General features: G+C 29.0%; 1 protein-coding gene across 1 annotated transcript; it reads left to right on the top strand.

Moving 5' to 3' along the window:
- The first annotated feature begins 4809 nt into the window (after nt 1-4809).
- On the top strand, nt 4810-17468 carry LOC123292087 (nose resistant to fluoxetine protein 6-like). Its single transcript, XM_044872615.1, has 12 exons — nt 4810-5009; nt 8227-8411; nt 8474-8694; nt 11764-11837; nt 12046-12239; nt 12381-12541; nt 13159-13327; nt 14226-14419; nt 15439-15580; nt 15645-15831; nt 16755-16897; nt 17006-17468. Exons 1-12 carry the CDS (start codon nt 4817-4819, stop codon nt 17216-17218), a joined length of 2076 nt encoding a protein of 691 aa, XP_044728550.1. The 5' UTR covers nt 4810-4816; the 3' UTR covers nt 17219-17468.
- Nucleotides 17469-18700: the final 1232 nt, after the last annotated feature.

Genomic DNA, 18700 nt, shown 5'->3' with positions numbered 1-18700 from the left:
TTAATTTTCGAGTTATCGTGGCGACAGACGGATAGGCAGACAGACGAACGTACAGCCAGAAAGGGACTTTTTAGGTGATTTTATTAACACTTTTACCAAAATTTTGTTCGCAGCAACAATTTTTAAGCGTTACAAACTTAGGACTAAACTTAAGGTAAGTATACCTTGATATATTTCATATAAACATGGTATAAAATTTTTGTGTGTTTAATATTTCAAGAAGCGGGCCAGTATGATTTTTGAGGGAGTCAAAAAAATAAGTACCTACACCTTAATCAACAATTGACTTGATAATATACAGAATTCAAAGTCCCTAAAACATTAAGTATGCACATCAATCACAAAATAACTCAGTGTAAAAATATTTATAGAATTTTATGAAATTAACATACAATTAGTATAAAAATTAATATAAAAAAACCCATACTAAAAACCAGCCATATTTTTAAAACTACATCCGCAAGTATAACTTTTTTCGAAGTTAATTTCTCAAAACAAGTATTTTTCTTTAAAATTGAAGTCAGTAGATCATGATATTGTCACAGACGAATTTTCATACAGAAAAAAAACTAAGTAATTGGAATAAAAACTATTGCGTCGTGACATCTCGTGAAAGTCAATCATACAACAGCCTTACATATCATTAAATATCGATATTTGGATTGCAATCGTTATCAGTACCTAGCTAATTTAATCATACACATTACAAACATTCTTTACAAAGTTAAAATTAAATATGTAAAACATTGTTAAGAAATTGACAAGAGGATATGTACTAAGAGGATCACCTTGTTTTGCTAATAGAAACTTTTTTTTTAATTTATAACTGAACTGCAGTTACCCGGCTGCCTCGCTAGACAACCCGCCCCTTATGTTCTCAATTTTATTGGTGTTATTTTTTTGGTGCAGAACCTTAATATATTTTTACAAAAAACACAGTTTATGTTACTCGCTGATAAATGTAGCTTTAAATTGGTGAAATAATTATTTTAATCGGCCCAGTAGTTGAGTTTATCCATTACAAACAAACAAACAATTAAATCTTTCCTCTTTATATATTAGTGTAGACAATTATTTATGATTTATGATGACGCTTATATTGTGTGATTTTTACTAACTTATTAGACCAGGAGACACCACGGTTTGACAGATAAATACATAGGTACTTGAAACTTCGTTAGTGGCTTCCTTTTGACGAGCCTACCAAACTTTCTCTCCATGTTTTTTTTTTTGCGTTTACAAATGCTGCGTTTTCAAATGAGCGCGATAACGTCATATTTAAAGTAAAAGTCTGAAGAAACGCAGCAGGAAATTTGTCGGACACTATAACCACTTGATAACATTAATATTAAACAATTCAGTAAAAATGAACTAAGTATGTATTGAAAGACAAAAGTACTTAAGTGCAGCATGTTCGAGTTGCAGACAAGCTCATCGATGCAGTTTTTTTTGTCGGACAAAATATTTTATTGTTTTATAATTATTAGTGTTATGAAGTGATCATAGTGTCCGATAAATTCCCTGCTGCGTTTTTTCAGACATTTACCTTAAATATGACGTTATCGCGCTCATTTGAAAACGCATCACTTTCGAAGCGACTCACGAAGTTTCAGGTATGTATGTATAATATTTTAAAAACCGTGGAGTCCCACTATATATATATATACAATTAATTTATTATTTTAATTATTTGCTTGTTAAAAAACTTCCATTCGCGCACCAAATCTTCCACGTGTACTTCTATGGACTATGAACAATATTCTGTTTTTCAGGGAAAAGTGTTTGTTTATGTATACAGTCAAAATCGGTTATAACGACATTGAAGGTACCGGTAATTATGATTGTTATAAGCGACAGACGTTATTAGCTATACAGTTTGATCATTTCAAAAGTAACACCCTTAATAACTCTTGACTTGACTTGATGTGATTATTGTTTAGTATCGTTTAGTATTGAGTATCGATATAGGTATCACCAGGAAAGTTGGCACCTAGAAAAGTTTAGGTTTCATTCTTCCCCCACCACCCATCCCAACTTTCAAATGGCACTTCCTACTTTGTGATAACTTATTTGAAACAGTATAAAATTCTCTCTTTAACAATGATAAAAAATATGAAATCGATCGAGGAATAGATAGACTACACAGAAGATGGAGGAATTCAATCTTCTGGGTAGACTATTTTCTAAGTGTCAATGAAATTTCAAAGTTGTGGTGGTAAAATTATCTGCTCCTGTACACGTGTTGATCTTTATTGTTGACTAATTACAATGGCACTCTTTGCTATAACCGATGTACGAGTTAATAAGGTCCAAAATCAAGTAAATAAGGCTCAAGATGCCTTATGATATTGTTTAGTTTAACAAAAAAAGTATGTACATGTAACAAAATGTGTATGTACTAGCGTTGGTTGTTTTAGCCGATATGTCGGCCCAGAATTTTAATGAATATTGGTCGTTACAGCCGATTGAAACCGATGTTGTTATAGCCGACGCATTCATATACAGGGTGGATCATTTTAACCTGTAATGGCTAATAATAATGACACTCTGATGTCAGAACATGATGTCCCCCATCAAACTCTGCAACTTTTATTTAAGTTTTTTTTTTTTTTTTTGATTAACTACAAAACGAATTAACCATTATATATTAAAGTGACCCACCTTGTATGTGCTTTAATAGAGAGTAAGAGGGGACTTATCGATTTCGTCGATATAACTGGTTCGTCGTTATAACCGATTTTGACTGTATCTAGAAATAATAAAATTTTTAACAAATAGTACAATAAAATGTAAGCCTTGATAGAAGTTATTCGTGATTTGTAACTAATTACGAATTGTTTTTATATTTATATAATCAATGATAATAATCTAAAGGGCGAGAATCTTCCACAGATTTAAAGCATAATTATTAATTATGCAAATCAATTTGCCAGTACTCTGAATTTAAATATATTATATTACATGCGTGTTGACTAGTGGTTATAGTTACAATGTAAAGGCATAAAAAATACAATCAATGTATTTAAAACTTGCACTTATGAGGTTCAGTAGGTTAAGTTTAGGTCTAAGAGTTTTGTTGGCAGTGCTATAGCACACTTGGAGCGTATTATGTTGCATTAAAAACTCTTTAAAGTCTCATAATTTGCGCTACCCTTTTTAGACCATCTAGAAGATATTGCCCCAGGATTCTAGCACGATGACTTTCCAGTTTTAATCATAAGTACAGTAGATGCTTTACAGTTTCTTATCACTTATGGTATTCCCCACAGAAGAAGTCATTGGTGACCGGCCTTCATCCCGACAGCACTGTGTCCCATGATTAACTCATCGGCTGGCCAGCTTCTTAATATGATTCAGTCTATTTGTCTTACTGCTATCTTCGATTATAAGTTTTGAGAATACACAAAATCATTTCGATCACGCCATATTCGGTTTGGATTTTAGCGATGTAATTTTAACGATAAGATATTTCGCGGCGGTGCCCCTCATTTTCTTGTTTTTCATTTTCCTATCTATGCATGAATGATGACATGGTTAGAACAAAACGATGTAGCTGTTTTGTTTAAGAAATGTAGTCTCAGTTTTTCTAGATTTTTTTGAATAAATTTTTTTGATGACTTGGGTTACTTGAACGAATATTAAAGAAAGTAATTAGAATTTGAAAAAAGTTTTATAGATTATTTCCATAATTGACCACAAAACTGACAGAAAGGACCTCGCAATATTAGATAGGAAAATGGCTTTCTGTAAAACTTTTTCTAATCTACCCTAAAATATTGTTCGTATCGTTATGATCAAAAGCTCCCATGGCCACAAAATTTTTAACTGGTAGTTTTCGGGCTACGTGCAATTAAAGCTACGCATTAATTATAGCTATATAGTCCGTAGCTCGTAAATTACTTGTTAAAAAATTTGTGGATATGAGAGCATATGATCAGAACGGTCTGAAAAACATTTTGGGGGTGATTTGAACCAGTTTCACAGAAAGCCATTTTCGCCATATAGGTAGGTAGGTACTATAAATATAAAGTATGTGTAGCTTTGATCGCCTGTAGCTCGAAAACTACTCGTTAAAAATTTTTGTGACCGAGAGAGATCAAAACGATCTGAAGACCATTTAGGGGCGGTTTGAAAAAGTTTCATAGAAAACGATTTTCTTATCTAGTATTGCGGGGTCCTTTGCAGTGATTTTGCATTGTTTTTTTAACAAAGAATCTCGTAATTTTAATAAATTTTTCGAGATGGATTATCGAAAATTTCTAAAATATTGTTTTTAAAACTATGTATTCGAAAAAAATCTCCCACCATAAAAAAGGCAGTGCCATTAAAATCAATCACAATTTTATTCACAGATAAAAATGTCTTCAGATAAAAATGCACTGCAAGGAAATTTTATAAAAAAAATAACTATTTTTACTTTCCTTTTTTTTTGAAACTAATTACGAGAAAAACTTTTAATCTAAAAAAAAGTTTATGAATAGGCTTATAGTTAAATGGCACGCAAATAATTTATTTTATTTAAAAGGAAATTTTAAAATTTTTTACTTCATGTCTTTATTTTCTTGGAATATTTAATTAATCAATGGAAATCTTTTTCATTCCTTGACGCAAATTTTGAAGAATATGTTTGAAATCAAATAAAATACAATATTTCAAAACAAAGATAATAAGCAAGAGTTTACGGAACCATCGTTCTTATAGTAATGGTTCTTATAATACATTTGTTTTTATGTATTCAAAAATACAAAGCTTATATAAATATTGGGAAAAAATTAAAAACATTAATTGTTAAGAATTAAATTTAAGCGAGTTAAGCATGATCCATTGGCTTTTTATTTCATTATTTTTAAATATTGCCATAGTGAAGTCAGAGTTAGTGGAAGCCAAATACAATGAAATTTTTCCAATAGTTCCGAATTACGTTCTAAACTCGACAAATACTGAGTGTGTGCAACATAGTGTCTTATATTTAGAAAATTTTCAAAATTATACAAAATGGGCATTTCAAAGTAAGATATTTTTTTTAAATGGATAGTTTATTTTATATAGTTAAGGAGGTATACGCACGGTAGTGGGGGTACAAATTTAAAAAATATATATTTTCAATTTTGATGATAAATTATATTATTACATGACGATATAAGACGAAAAGTAAGAATAAAATTTTTCGATATTTGGCGTAATTTTCAAAATATCGAATATTGAAAATTTTGTTTTATTATTTAGCTTTCGATATTTCGAAATTGTTTTGTCTACATTCATGAAGTTATAACAAAATTCAACATCAAAATAAGATAAAAATAATATCAAACCCTAAATCTACCCTGCCCTTACATCCCTTATATGGGCGGAGACACTTGATTTTTTTCTTTTCTCTGCCATTGCATATATATGTTTACTTTCTATTAAAAATTTTTTTTCAATTTGTTTTCATTCATTCCAAGCGAAAATTATCAAAAACATTCAAAATATGTCGATTTTTGAGATTCCTCCATAAGAGCCAATGTATTTTTTATCGATTTTCAATGACTTTTTGATTAAAAACCAAATATTATTTGAGTAAAATTCTGCCTATATAAAAATTTTAAGTCTTCAAATTAAACATTGTTGTCATGCTCATACATCCTTAATGTGTATAAAGTTCTAAAAGAATTTTAATTTTGAGTCCAGTTTAACATGTTTGCTCGCCATTTACAACACTTTTTCAGAATCGCAAATTTTTTTAAAATAATACAGTGTGTCGCATTTAAAATGTAGACACTCTCATATTTCCGTTATTTATAGGAATATTGATTTAAATGCTTAAAAAGTCATACAGGGTGATGAATCACATCTTTTAAGTACAATACCGAATAATCTACACTTTAAACTCAACCTACTACAAATTTACAAATAGAGCCGATTCTTAATATTTTATCTAGCATCCGAGATTGTTAAATCGAAGAAAACTATTCGAAAAAGTTGCTTAGAATATTTTTTTATAACCATATACCGGTTTTCATAACGAAATTCACATTTTTAACTAATTAATTATTTTGGTCTACTTAATCAGAATTATTACAAATTTATTGAAATAGTATAGAATGCATAACACTTTTAAATTATCTATTTGTCCAGTTTTTACATTCCATAGCACACTAGTTACAAAATTAAAAAAATAAACTTGTAATTATTTTAAGTAAAGACCAAAATTAAAAAAAAAATTTCTTAGCAACTGACCCTAGGCTAAATATTAAAAATCGGCCCTATTTGGCAATTTGAAGTAGGTTGAGTTGAAAGTTCTCATTTCGGTTAAGTATCTAAAAAAATATGAACCTGTAAGATTGTGCAAACAACCCCAAGACGTGGGTTGTATGAAAATCCGTCATTTTCGAATACACTACTTAACCGAGTTTTAAAAAACAATGAAATTGTTGACAAAAGGAGTGACAAGCGAGGGCAGAGGAAGTGAAGGCTATAGTGAGGCAATCTTTATTTTTAAAGTTGAAATTGCCAGCGAACACGACATTCGTTGACTGTTAGTTCGTAATTTTAAAACAAAAAAAATATTTGCTCAGGTCGAATAATCAAAATTTGTATCTTATAGATAGCGAGACATTTAAATAAGTAATTGAAAGTTTAACTATGTTTATTAACCGATAATTGGCCACATTTTAGCTTATCTTGATATAAAATAATGAGTGAAGTCAATCAGAAAATATTAAAATGCAAATATAATTACATGCGCATGCAATAATTGTTTGTAAACTAAACAAAGTATTAAATAATTATTACACAAACGTCTGTGAATAATTTTTAAATATTCAGATTCACTAGAATGAATCATACCTAAATATTAATTAATTAGTTAATTAATTAATTACTGATATATATATATATATATATATATATATATATATATATATATATATATATATATATATATATATATATATATATTATATCCGATTAACTTCAAATTTCGCATACTTACCTTTATCGTGACATAGACGTCCAATAAGCTTTTACGGAATTTTACGGATTTTACGGAATTCCTATCCCAATGAATTTTATAAGCCATTTCCCACTGACAGGCTCATCACGAAATCTCCGAAACTATCGGTCCGATTAACTTCAAATTTCGCATACTTACATTACAAGCTGTATAACAATTTTCAGCATTAATAAATTCATTAAAATAGCACGGAAATAAAAAATGAATCTTATTTATTTATTGTTCATAAATAAGGGCTGGCTGACCAGCCTTGTTCTAACATTTTCCTGACTGACTGTCATAACTGTTATCTACATGCAATATTCAAACTGTATAACAATTTTCAGCTTCAATTAATTCATTTAAATACCACAAAAATCATATATGCATAGTTCTAACAACTAACTGACTGACAATCATAACTATTATTTATATGCAATATGCAATCTGTATATCAATTTTAAGCTTGAGTAAATTCAATTTAGTACCAAGTAAAGCTGCACCGTTCCATATAGCATATATCTGACCCCTGTTCTATTGTTCGCTTAACTGACCGCAGTATGTGTGTGTACACAACTACTATAGCCAATCCTCAAATGATCAGCTTTGGTAAATTCAACGAATTTTTTTGGCCTGGCTCTTCCATTATGAACATTTTGTTGAAAAAATTGTCTGGCATGGTTTAAGAAATTCAAACATAGCGAAAAATATGTTCCTCGCATTTTTAAAATAATATTTCTTGAAAACTAATAGAAAATAATATGAGTTGAAAAAGCAATTCTAAGATCAAGTTAGACAAATTTAGTCAGAATCAATTAGATAGAAATAAAATTCGTATTCCTATACTTCATATATACTAAATTCACTGTCGACCTAGTAACTCATTACAGAATGTCGCAATAGCTAACGAAGTAATCAAGATCTCTCTCTAAAAATAAAAAAAGAGCGGAAGGTGTCGTGGGCCCCCGGTAGGAACTATATTCCTTTCGTACCTTGGTACAATATAAATATAGCGCTTACTTTTTTTTATTTACAAGATATTTTTCTGAAAATTTTTTCTATTTTTTTTATTAATTCGCGATGAAAAACCGGACGGTTTGGTATTTTTCACATCACATAAATTCCATGTAGTTAAGTTCTCTCAGAGCAACATAAGTATCTAAATTATAATTTACGTGGGAGGTTATTCTGTTTAAATTAAATTTAGTATTGGTACTTCCAAAGTAAATAAAAGCAAATTTTGTATTTTTCAGTGTGGGATGCTTCCTCAAAAACTCCTATAGCACAAATGGTTGCCGATTCCATTAATATTGGACATTTTGATGAATGTTTAACCGCAAATGCACCATTCGACACCCAACATTGTTTAATTGATGTTAAATTAACATTAGAGCAACCACCAAAGACGAATGAAGAAACTATATTTGACTCAATTCTGGTAAATTAATACAAATTCTTTGAAAATATGATTATAAATCTTATTCAAATTACTTATTTTAGACACCTACAAATAGATTTCGAAATGTGCGAAATTTCTATCGAAATGGCATATGTTTACCCAAATCTTGTGATTATATGACATTAAAAAATTATTTGGTGACATATTTTGATAATTATTCAATGAATAATGAAATGAATATCAGTTATGAAGTATCATTTCCACCTAATGCTTGCCAAGTTAATGAACGTGAAGAATTTGATATTTATGATATATTATTTTGGTAAGTCTTCTAGTCTGTTGAATGAACGATATTAGGGAAAAATTACAAAAATACGACGAAGATAAATATCATCCACCGTCCGTACAGTTTTCCATATTGTATTGGCACAAAGTCAATTTGGTGGACTGAAGAAAAATAGAACTTTATCCAGATAGTTCCATCAATTAATGTTTTTACTCGGGTAAAAGTCCTCAATAACAGCTCCGGTTTGGCTAATTTTTTTAAATGTTTATTTTTGAATGTCATTTAAAATCAGACATCTCTCAGAGGGGCACAATGTTTAAAAAGAAAAAATTTCAAAAAATATCTTCAAAATCGGAGCTGTTATTGAGGGCTCCCTAAGAATGGCTATTTTATGTAGGTATTCCTTTATGCGACTAAAAATACGTAATATTTATTGTTATATAAAAATATTCATAAAACTAAACTGGGATGATTACATTGTCTGTTGGATATATATTATAATAATTATTTTTTTTAATTTGTAGCGCAGGAGCTGCGTTAGCAAAACGAATTCCCTCTTAGCAAGAATTTTTATCTTTCCCATTAACGAACTTGACCGTTCAAATACCAAAACCCTTCTTGAAACCAAATTTTATTCAAATCAGATACATAAAAACATAATTAGATACATAAACATAAACGTATACATACATAAACATATTACTGGAGTAAATCTAAGCAAAAAAAGGCTGTTATATGGATTAAAAGTTCGAGCAGTGAAACTTTGGGGTTTTTCTTTTCACATCAAAATAAGTATTTTTTGAAATTTTTTACTTTCCCGGAGTGGTGCAACATGTTTAAAAATCAAAATGGCGTCAAAAATGAAATTTTTTTCAGAAATTTTATCATTTTTATTTTATATTCGCAAAAGGAGACATCGGTGCATATCCAAATTTGGTAGGTTTGTAGTCCATGTTAAGAACTGCTCCTCATAATTTTTTGGTGGGGTTTCGTACCTTCCCCTCCCAGTTATATATATATGTATACATACATATGGTAAAACAGTTCATTTGACTATAACTTGAAAAATATTCGATTGATTTTAATGAAACTAATATCAATAGTAGGTTTTATTACTTACAACTTTCGGTTAAAATTTTAGCGGAATCCGTTAAATAGTTCGGCCAAAATTTCCAATTTAGGGAATTATTTAAAATGGCTGCCATTTTATGCCATTTTGTCCTACGAGGTTAAATTTTTTTTTAAATTGTAGCATTTTTTATTATCTTTCGATTTTATAATGAGTGGCTTACCCGTTAAATGACTCCTTGATCCATATTTTTGCGAAAAACGGAAAATTTAACACTTTCTGGAAATAATTGCTTGGGGGGTGTATGGACTGGCTTTGGGGGGTGTTTTTTGCTTTGGCATGAGAAAACTATTTTTAAAAGAGGTCTATATGGTTTAAAGCAAAATTTTTAAGTTTTAACCCCCGCGCTGTAAGGGGGAAGGGGTGTATGAAATAAATGTATCTTAAAAGATTTTAAAAAAAGAGGTCAAAATAGTTTAAAATGCTAAAGTAACCCAAAATTTTAGATGCTTTTATTAATATAGCACTTTTTACAACATCCACCCCTTCCCCTCCCGCTTTCATATTTTTTGCAAATTCAAAATTTTTATGACGTATAAAGGGGTTTTTGGGGTCGCTGATCTCGAATTTTGCAATAGATTATCAAAAACAATTGTACTATTTTTAGGGGGTGTACTTATTTGGGCCAAAAGTTCGAGATCAGCGACCCCAAAAACCCCTTTATACGTCATAAAAATTTTGAATTTGCAAAAAATATGAAAGCGGGAGGGGAAGGGGTGGATGTTGTAAAAAGTGCTATATTAATAAAAGCATCTAAAATTTTGGGTTACTTTAGCATTTTAAACTATTTTGACCTCTTTTTCTAAAATCTTTTAAGATACATTTGTTTCATACACCCCTTCCCCCTTACAGCGCGGGGGTTAAAACTTAAAAATTTTGCTTTAAACCATATAGACCTCTTTTAAAAATAGTTTTCTCATGCCAAAGCGAAAAACACCCCCCAAAGCCAGTCCATACACCCCCCAAGCAATTATTTCCAGAAAGTGTTAAATTTTCCGTTTTTCGCAAAAATATGGATCAAGGAGTCATTTTACGGGTAAGCCACTTATTATAAAATCGAAAGATAATAAAAAATGCTACAATTTAAAAAAAAATTTAACCTCGTAGGACAAAATGGCATAAAATGGCAGCCATTTTAAATAATTCCCTAAATTGGAAATTTTGGCCGAACTATTTAACGGATTCCGCTAAAATTTTAACCGAAAGTTGTAAGTAATAAAACCTACTATTGATATTAGTTTCATTAAAATCAATCGAATATTTTTCAAGTTATAGTCAAATGAACTGTTTTACCATATGTATGTATATATATATATATATAACTGGGAGGGGAAGGTACGAAACCCCACCAAAAAATTATGAGGAGCAGTTCTTAACATGGACTACAAACCTACCAAATTTGGATATGCACCGATGTCTCCTTTTGCGAATATAAAATAAAAATGATAAAATTTCTGAAAAAAATTTCATTTTTGACGCCATTTTGATTTTTAAACATGTTGCACCACTCCGGGAAAGTAAAAAATTTCAAAAAATACTTATTTTGATGTGAAAAGAAAAACCCCAAAGTTGCATTGCTCGAACTTTTAATCCATACACAAGGCGTAATTTCACTCTACTATATGTATATATACGTTTATGTGTCTGTACCCTCCCAAGCGGTCGCAATTTAAGTCCGATTTGAATAAAATTTGGTATCAAGAAAGCTTTTGGTATTTGCAAGGTCAAGTTAAATTTTAACGATGGTCATTTTTGACATCTATTAGGTAGAATCGATGAACATTTGAAGAAATTTTTCGTTAAAAAAAGTGGGATGAATTAAATTAATTTAAAAAACAATTTACTATGAATTTTTTAGGGATTTTCACAATATGACAGTAAGGGACTGGGCAGGGTTTAAAATGTAACATATGGGGATGATGGGTTAAAAAATCTTGAAAATAACTTTTTTAACAGGTTTTATGTTGAACTTTTAGCGTTGTAATTAGTGTGTTTGTGGTGCTTGTAATTATTTCAAGTATATTACAAAGTTATTTGAATTTAAAATCAAGTAAGTATTCTTTCAAAATAATCCAATTAATTTTTATTCTTGTAATTAGCATTTAATTGCTGTAAAAGTTGAAGAGTTGTGCATAGTTTTAGTTTTAGTTATATGACAAAGTTTCCTAGAAAACAAAAAAAAATTCAAATTAATTGGACTATTAATAAAATTTCATTTTAATTTTTATCAATACCTCTTTTTTTCGCTTGGATTCCAGATTCGTTTCTTGGTATCATAATTCAGTCATTTTCACTAAAGCATACAGTTGTCAATGATCTGCTAAAAACTGATGAGAATAACTTAAAATATTTACATGGTCTTAAAGTATTTTCAATAACTTGGGTAATCTTCGGACATGGTCTAGCTCTATCCCATGCAGGAGTTATATATGATTACAGACACTCTGAAGGGGTAAAATGCATTTTCGATACTATTTTTTAAAGCCTTTCGGTACTATTTTTTAAAGAAACTGTCTTGAAGTTTAGAAGAAACAGTTTAGTTCCTAATTGTTAAAACTTAAAAGTTTTTTTTTTAAATTAAAAAATGTTTTAGGTTTATAATTATCTACTTAATTATGTTGTTTTACGTGGTGACTTATGGGTGGATACATTTTTCATTGTCAGTGGTCTACTTTTATCATATCTGTCATTGTGTCAATTTGAAAAGGGGAAAAAATTAAATCCAGCAATGTTAGTCATTTTACGATATTTGAGGTATGTTTCAATTTTTTATGGTTTTGTACAATAAAACCACATTTATTAATACACATCTAACTAAGAAGTAAATTGTGAACCCAGCAAATAAATGAATTTCTCAAACTAGTGAGTTGACAAATATGGTGGAAGCGCATATAAATGGTCAGAATATTGGAATTATCGTTTATTCGTTTTCATTATTCAAAACCGATTTTTTTTAAATGCCAAATAGTAATAAACTTCGTAGAAACGCAGAAATTTAAAAAAATCTGAGAGTGATTTATTAACTTTCGAAAATTTTCTGTGTTTGGATATTTTATAGATAGCTATAAATTTTGTTTTTCCAAGTATATTATAGAACCTATAACGAAATATCTCCTCACTTGATTATCTATTTTACTAAGCTTCTTCATAGATTTTTTTTTTAAATTTGGATTCTATTAGTATACAAACTCGGTTCAAACTCAAGCCAAATATTCATCGTAAGATAAAAAACTTAAATGTTCATATAGACCTTACGAAGAAGGAATTGAACGCTATGAGAAAAATTTATTTTTTTACTTAAAGTACTTGTTTTATGATTAATAACACAGCTTTTCATAAATTTATAAATTATTTATCTTTTTTGGTTTTAGATTAACACCGTTATATGCTATAGTTGTATTTTTCTTTGCCACAATATATACAAAATTAGGAAATGGACCTCTATATCATCTAATATTGGATGACGAAAAACAAACGTGTCGTGAAAATTGGTGGCTAAATTTACTTTACATAAGTAATTATGTAAATACAAATAGAACTGTAAGTATCGAAAAGGTCGCCACCAAGGGAGCGAGGGCAAGAAGGAGCAACTGCCCTAAAAGCTCAAAAAAATTTGCAAAATGCCAGTAATTTAATATCCGATTTAGAAATTCTACTTGAAAGATCGAATTTTGTAAGTCTGCAGAACTCTGTATCATTTTGTATTTGAAATTTGCATATTTTCCATTTATTCTCGAAATTGTGTTTTTTTTTATTTTGAAAATTTTTATATTTACCTTTAAACCACTATAAATTTTATCTTCGCCCTTGGGTGTCTAATAATAATATGAAGTATTTAAGGTTGTACGCTCATTAAAGTAAATAATTTCGTTAACAAAATAACTTTATTAAGGTAGTACCAGCATGAAATCACTTTTCGACAGATTTGGCCGAATTTTTTTTTCTCGGGTTTATAATAGCTTTATTTATGAATTCCTAAAATTTCATAATTTTTGACCGTTTAGATCGCGAGATATTTAAAGACAAAGTTCGCGATTTTGAGGTTCATGTCCCATTTAAAGCATGTAAAATGTCCGGTCTCTCCAACTATTTTTTATGATATTATTATATTTTGAAGAAAAAGTAGAAAAAAATGTTTATACAATACAATTCTAAGAAAAAAATTTAGAAATTAATTTTCACTTTCGAGATATTAATTTTGACGTAAATTGATCGAAATTGGGACGTTGGCATAATTATTTCCCATTTTAAACGGTCAAAATTTCTGAAACTTTGGGAATTAATAGTAAGCATTATTAAATTCTTAAATTTAATTTTTCGTTAAATTCTGTCGAAAAAAAAATTGTACCATTGCTTTAACATAGAAACTGCAAATACCATGCTGGAACATCCTTAAACCAAGTAAACTAAAACTAGTTATCTAAACTATATTTTTCAGTGTATACCAACCTCATGGTTTTTGCCCTGTGATCTTCATTTTTTCATTATTGGAGTATTAATTGTTAAATTGATTAACAAAAATCATCAATATGGATTATTAACACTTGGAATTATAGCATTCACTTCCATGATAGCATCATCAGTATTAACGTTTATCAATAATTGGGATGGTGTCGTCTTATTTACTATACAGTAAGTCTCATTTTTTAATTTTTGCAATATGTACTAATATTATAAAGTTGAGAGTGGCTTAATTTATCTTCATTTTTTTGCTCCGATTTAAATAAGTACTCAAGATCCAATATATGTGCAAAATTGAAAACAAGATCAAAAATTTATAATTTGATTCATCAAATAAGGTATTTTTTTCCCAGCAGTCTTTCACTGCAGTTAAAATCTATTGGCTTTTACGTATGTACACAATTATAAGTTACAATAAGAATTTATTATTTTTTATATTATTACTACTACTAATGAATACAATACAAGTAAGAAATACACATATATAGAAGGATGAATACACACATACACTTTTAATATTTTATGGAAAGTAAATGGCGAATAAATTTCTTTTTTTTATGATTCGAAATATAATATTCTTCCAAACATTACTTAGTTTTTTATCGAAACTGTAATTCTCCAAAAAATTAAAACCATTGCCATTTTCACACGCTTCTTCAATGCTACGAGTGTTACAAATGTAATTTTTAATTGCAATTATCTCCTGTTAGGCGTGGTAAATTTTCTTTAAATTTTAACAGCGTATGCCTTAGGCTTTTAATAACTTATATTAAAAGTTTTGGAGATTTCTTAACATTTTGCTTGCGTGACTCAACTACTTTAATCACCCGTTTGAAAATATTTTGTGAAAAATTCATATCAATTCTCTGTACGGTTATGTAAAATTAACTGTAAAGTTTTATACAAATTTTCAAAAAAGTGATTCCGAAAAATGATGGCAGAGTAGCATGTTTGTTGTATCATATAGACTTGGAAATGAAAGATTTGAAATGTATATTGAAAGAAAATTGTGTCGCCAAACCCTAGAATACCTATTTATCGAATACCAAGACTCTAATATTCGATCCAATTTTTGCTCACTTATTATCTTCTCGTTTTGTGCCGCTTATCTTTTTTTGCATTGTAACTTCATGCTTATCACTGAGATTTGTTATCACAAACTTCGTCAATTAAAAATCTTTGTTTTTCAGATTAGTCCAACAACCAAGAAATGATACAGTTTTTAATGAGCGTTACAATCAAAGTCATTTAAGAATTGCCACATATTTGGTTGGTATTGTTCTTGGATATATTTTGTACACACAAAAAAATTCAAATATTCAATTAAATAAGGTATAAAAATAGTGTTATATTTCTTGGAAATAAAATTATGTTTAATCTTTTAAAATTTTTGCAGAGAAAATCAATTTTGTTTGGAACTTCAGCTGGTCTTACATTAATTCTATTGATCGTATCTAGTCGATTATTTTATGTATCAAATTTTCCTTACCCATTTATAGCTGCTATTTTTGCAGGATTTCATCGATTAATTTGGGCAATTGCAATATCAGTTATAATATTTTGTTTTGAATATGGAAAATTGGGTAAATTTTTTTATTTTTTTCGTACAATCAACAATTTAGTCACAATAGGAGTGATATCGAAGTATTAAAAAAATAGAGGAACAGCAGAAGAAATGATAAAGGATTTAAAGAAATATTATTATGTGTTATTAAAAAAAATTATTTAGCGTTAAAAGATTAGTAGTAAGATTAGACCTTGAAATTGACGTTGATTTTCAAGATCATTAAAAGTATAAGTACTCTTGGCCATAACTGATAATTGACATTGACTTTAAATTAGACAGTTGCTTAAGCATTAAGGAATTCCCATAATAAATCCACTACTTTCCACTGCAACTTTCGCGTATAACTTTTGTTTCTAAAATTATGATTTTTCGAGTATCTCTACTGTTAGATACAGACTTATCAAAACATAAAATAATAAATGGTTTCTTTTGCTTATTTATGATCGTTTTCATTTTAATTTCTTGCAAGCATCTAATTAGCACTTAATTACCATGCTTAATTTATACCTAATTAAGTATTCGTCCTAGTTTTAGAAATATCTGATTTTTAGATACGTTGCTTTGCGAAATTCGAGGCTTTCGTTTATTAATTAGACAATTTTACGAACCAGACCGATTAGCACTTAAGAAGCACCTACTTGTGTTTCTTTAACATTTATCATTTCATTATTATTTTCGTTGCCCTGCTAGCATCTCATAATGCTAGCAACGCAACTTTGAGTATTGATTTGCGGTGTAAGTTACTGAGCACTTAATTTCTGACTTTGGTACCTAATTGGAGCCTAAAGATTACCTAATTTTGACATTTTTTTAAATGCGATTTTCGTAGTTTGCGTCGCTGGCGTAACAGATTTAATAAAAATACATTCATTAGTTTTTAGACTGAAAATAAAAAAATATTCAAAAATTTCACAAACTCTAAAAATTTGTATGTTTCAGATACAATCAAAAATTTATTATCGTCTTATTTTCTCACAATATTAAGTAAATTAACGTATGCAGTTTATTTAGTACACCCAGCTTATCTTTTGCATATAATTGGAACTCAAAGAGTACCATATGTTGAAGGAGATTTTGCTCTTGTAAGTATTATACCCTGATTCACTGCCGAGGCGAAATTGTAACATCACAAAAACAAATTTCCAAATTTAAAAATTTTGCTATATATTTACTTTTTACTTCTTTTCCAGATAAATCGAGCTTTGCAAATAATATTGATGTCATATATTATTGCATTTTTTGGATATATTATGATTGAAGCACCTTTAAGAAATATAATTAAATTAACATTGTACCCACCGAAGGATAAAAAGACTTCAAGTTTTTTAAATTTAACGATCAATGGCAATGATAAAAATAATACTGATGTTGAGAAGAATAGATCTAGTGTAACTAAATGTTAAAATTTATTTTAGTGTCCATTACTTTAAATAAACATTTTTTAGAAATAATAACAAGGAAGCAATCTAGTCCAATAACGTTTCGTATCACAAAACCACTCCAAACAAATTCTGTAAGACGTAAGCAACCCAATAAAATTGTTCTTTTCGTATCCACAAAAATTAACAATTTGGTGCTTGTTTATGTATATTTAGAAATACTGATTGTACGTTTAAAAGGCGATTATTTAAATGAAATCAATTTTCAATAAAAATGCCATGACTCAATGTCTAAAATATAAAAAAATTGTATTGATATCTCATACCGTTTTTGAGACTTTATTTTTGTTAACCAAAAATGTTAGTTTAATTTGCATTTGTAATATTAATTTTAATAAAAACATTGTAATTTTAATTTAAACACTTCCATTCCTTCCAAAATAACTGGATGCTGCTTCTAAAATGAATGTACAACAAGATAAAACTTTGTCTTTAGGTTTCCTTAGAAGCAATTAAATGAAAACTCATTGTTCCTAACTGACAAGTGATTGGTTATTTACCACTACTTCGTAAGGGAGTGCAGTTCTATATATTGTTTTTTTTTTTTAGTTCTAAAAATTTCTTTTCGTGTTGTATGCCCTCTGAAGTGCAACGCTGTGCAATGGTTCCGGTTAGGGTACGAAATGAATTACCTGATACAATCGAGAAACTCGACTATGCAACACTAAACTATTCATAACATTAAACTGGAACCGATTACAGCATGGTCATCTAAAATTTTCGAGTTAATAATCGAAAAAGCAAAAATTTACACAAAATTATCTCGCACATCCCTAACTATATATATACTATAGACCGACACAAGCTCCAAAAGTGTCCTCGATTAACCAAAATGAAACAAATCAGTTGCTTTAATAACATTCAAAATAGAAAAAAATGCTCAGCCAGGTAGCTCAGCCATTTTCGTATTTTTTCCAAATTCAGTTGAAAAGAAACCAAAAATTATAATCCTAAAAACACATCTGCCACAAAAATCGTTTATACCTAATTCTATTGCCTGTAATGCTTGAGTAGGTGGAATATCTGCATCAACTTTCTTATTCGTATCTTAAAGCATTGGGTAATTATTGAAATTCCGTACAAGTGCTTTTCCATTCGCTTCTAATTTAACAATTTTTGCGGCAGATGTGTTTTTATCATTATAATTTTTGATTTCTTTTCGATTGAATTTGGAAAAAATACGAAAAAACTTCGATGAAAAATACATTTCTGCTATAGTCAAAATCCATAAAAATATGCTCTTATATTCGTGCACTATTTGTCCCAACAACAGTGTACAATACTAAGACAATGTATCTATTAATATATTCAATACATGCATACAAGTGTAAATTTAAAAGTTGTTTGTTTTTTTTTTCTTTTCTTTTTTTCAACAAAAACTTTTTTTTCGGTACCAAAAAATTCGACATGAATTGTTGTTTCAATACGTTGTTTTTGAAAAAAAAA

The sequence above is a fragment of the Chrysoperla carnea genome, chromosome 2 (genome assembly GCF_905475395.1).
Source record: "Chrysoperla carnea chromosome 2, inChrCarn1.1, whole genome shotgun sequence".
NCBI classification, from domain to species: Eukaryota; Metazoa; Arthropoda; class Insecta; order Neuroptera; family Chrysopidae; genus Chrysoperla; species Chrysoperla carnea.
This window is presented reverse-complemented; position numbering and strand designations above follow the sequence as displayed.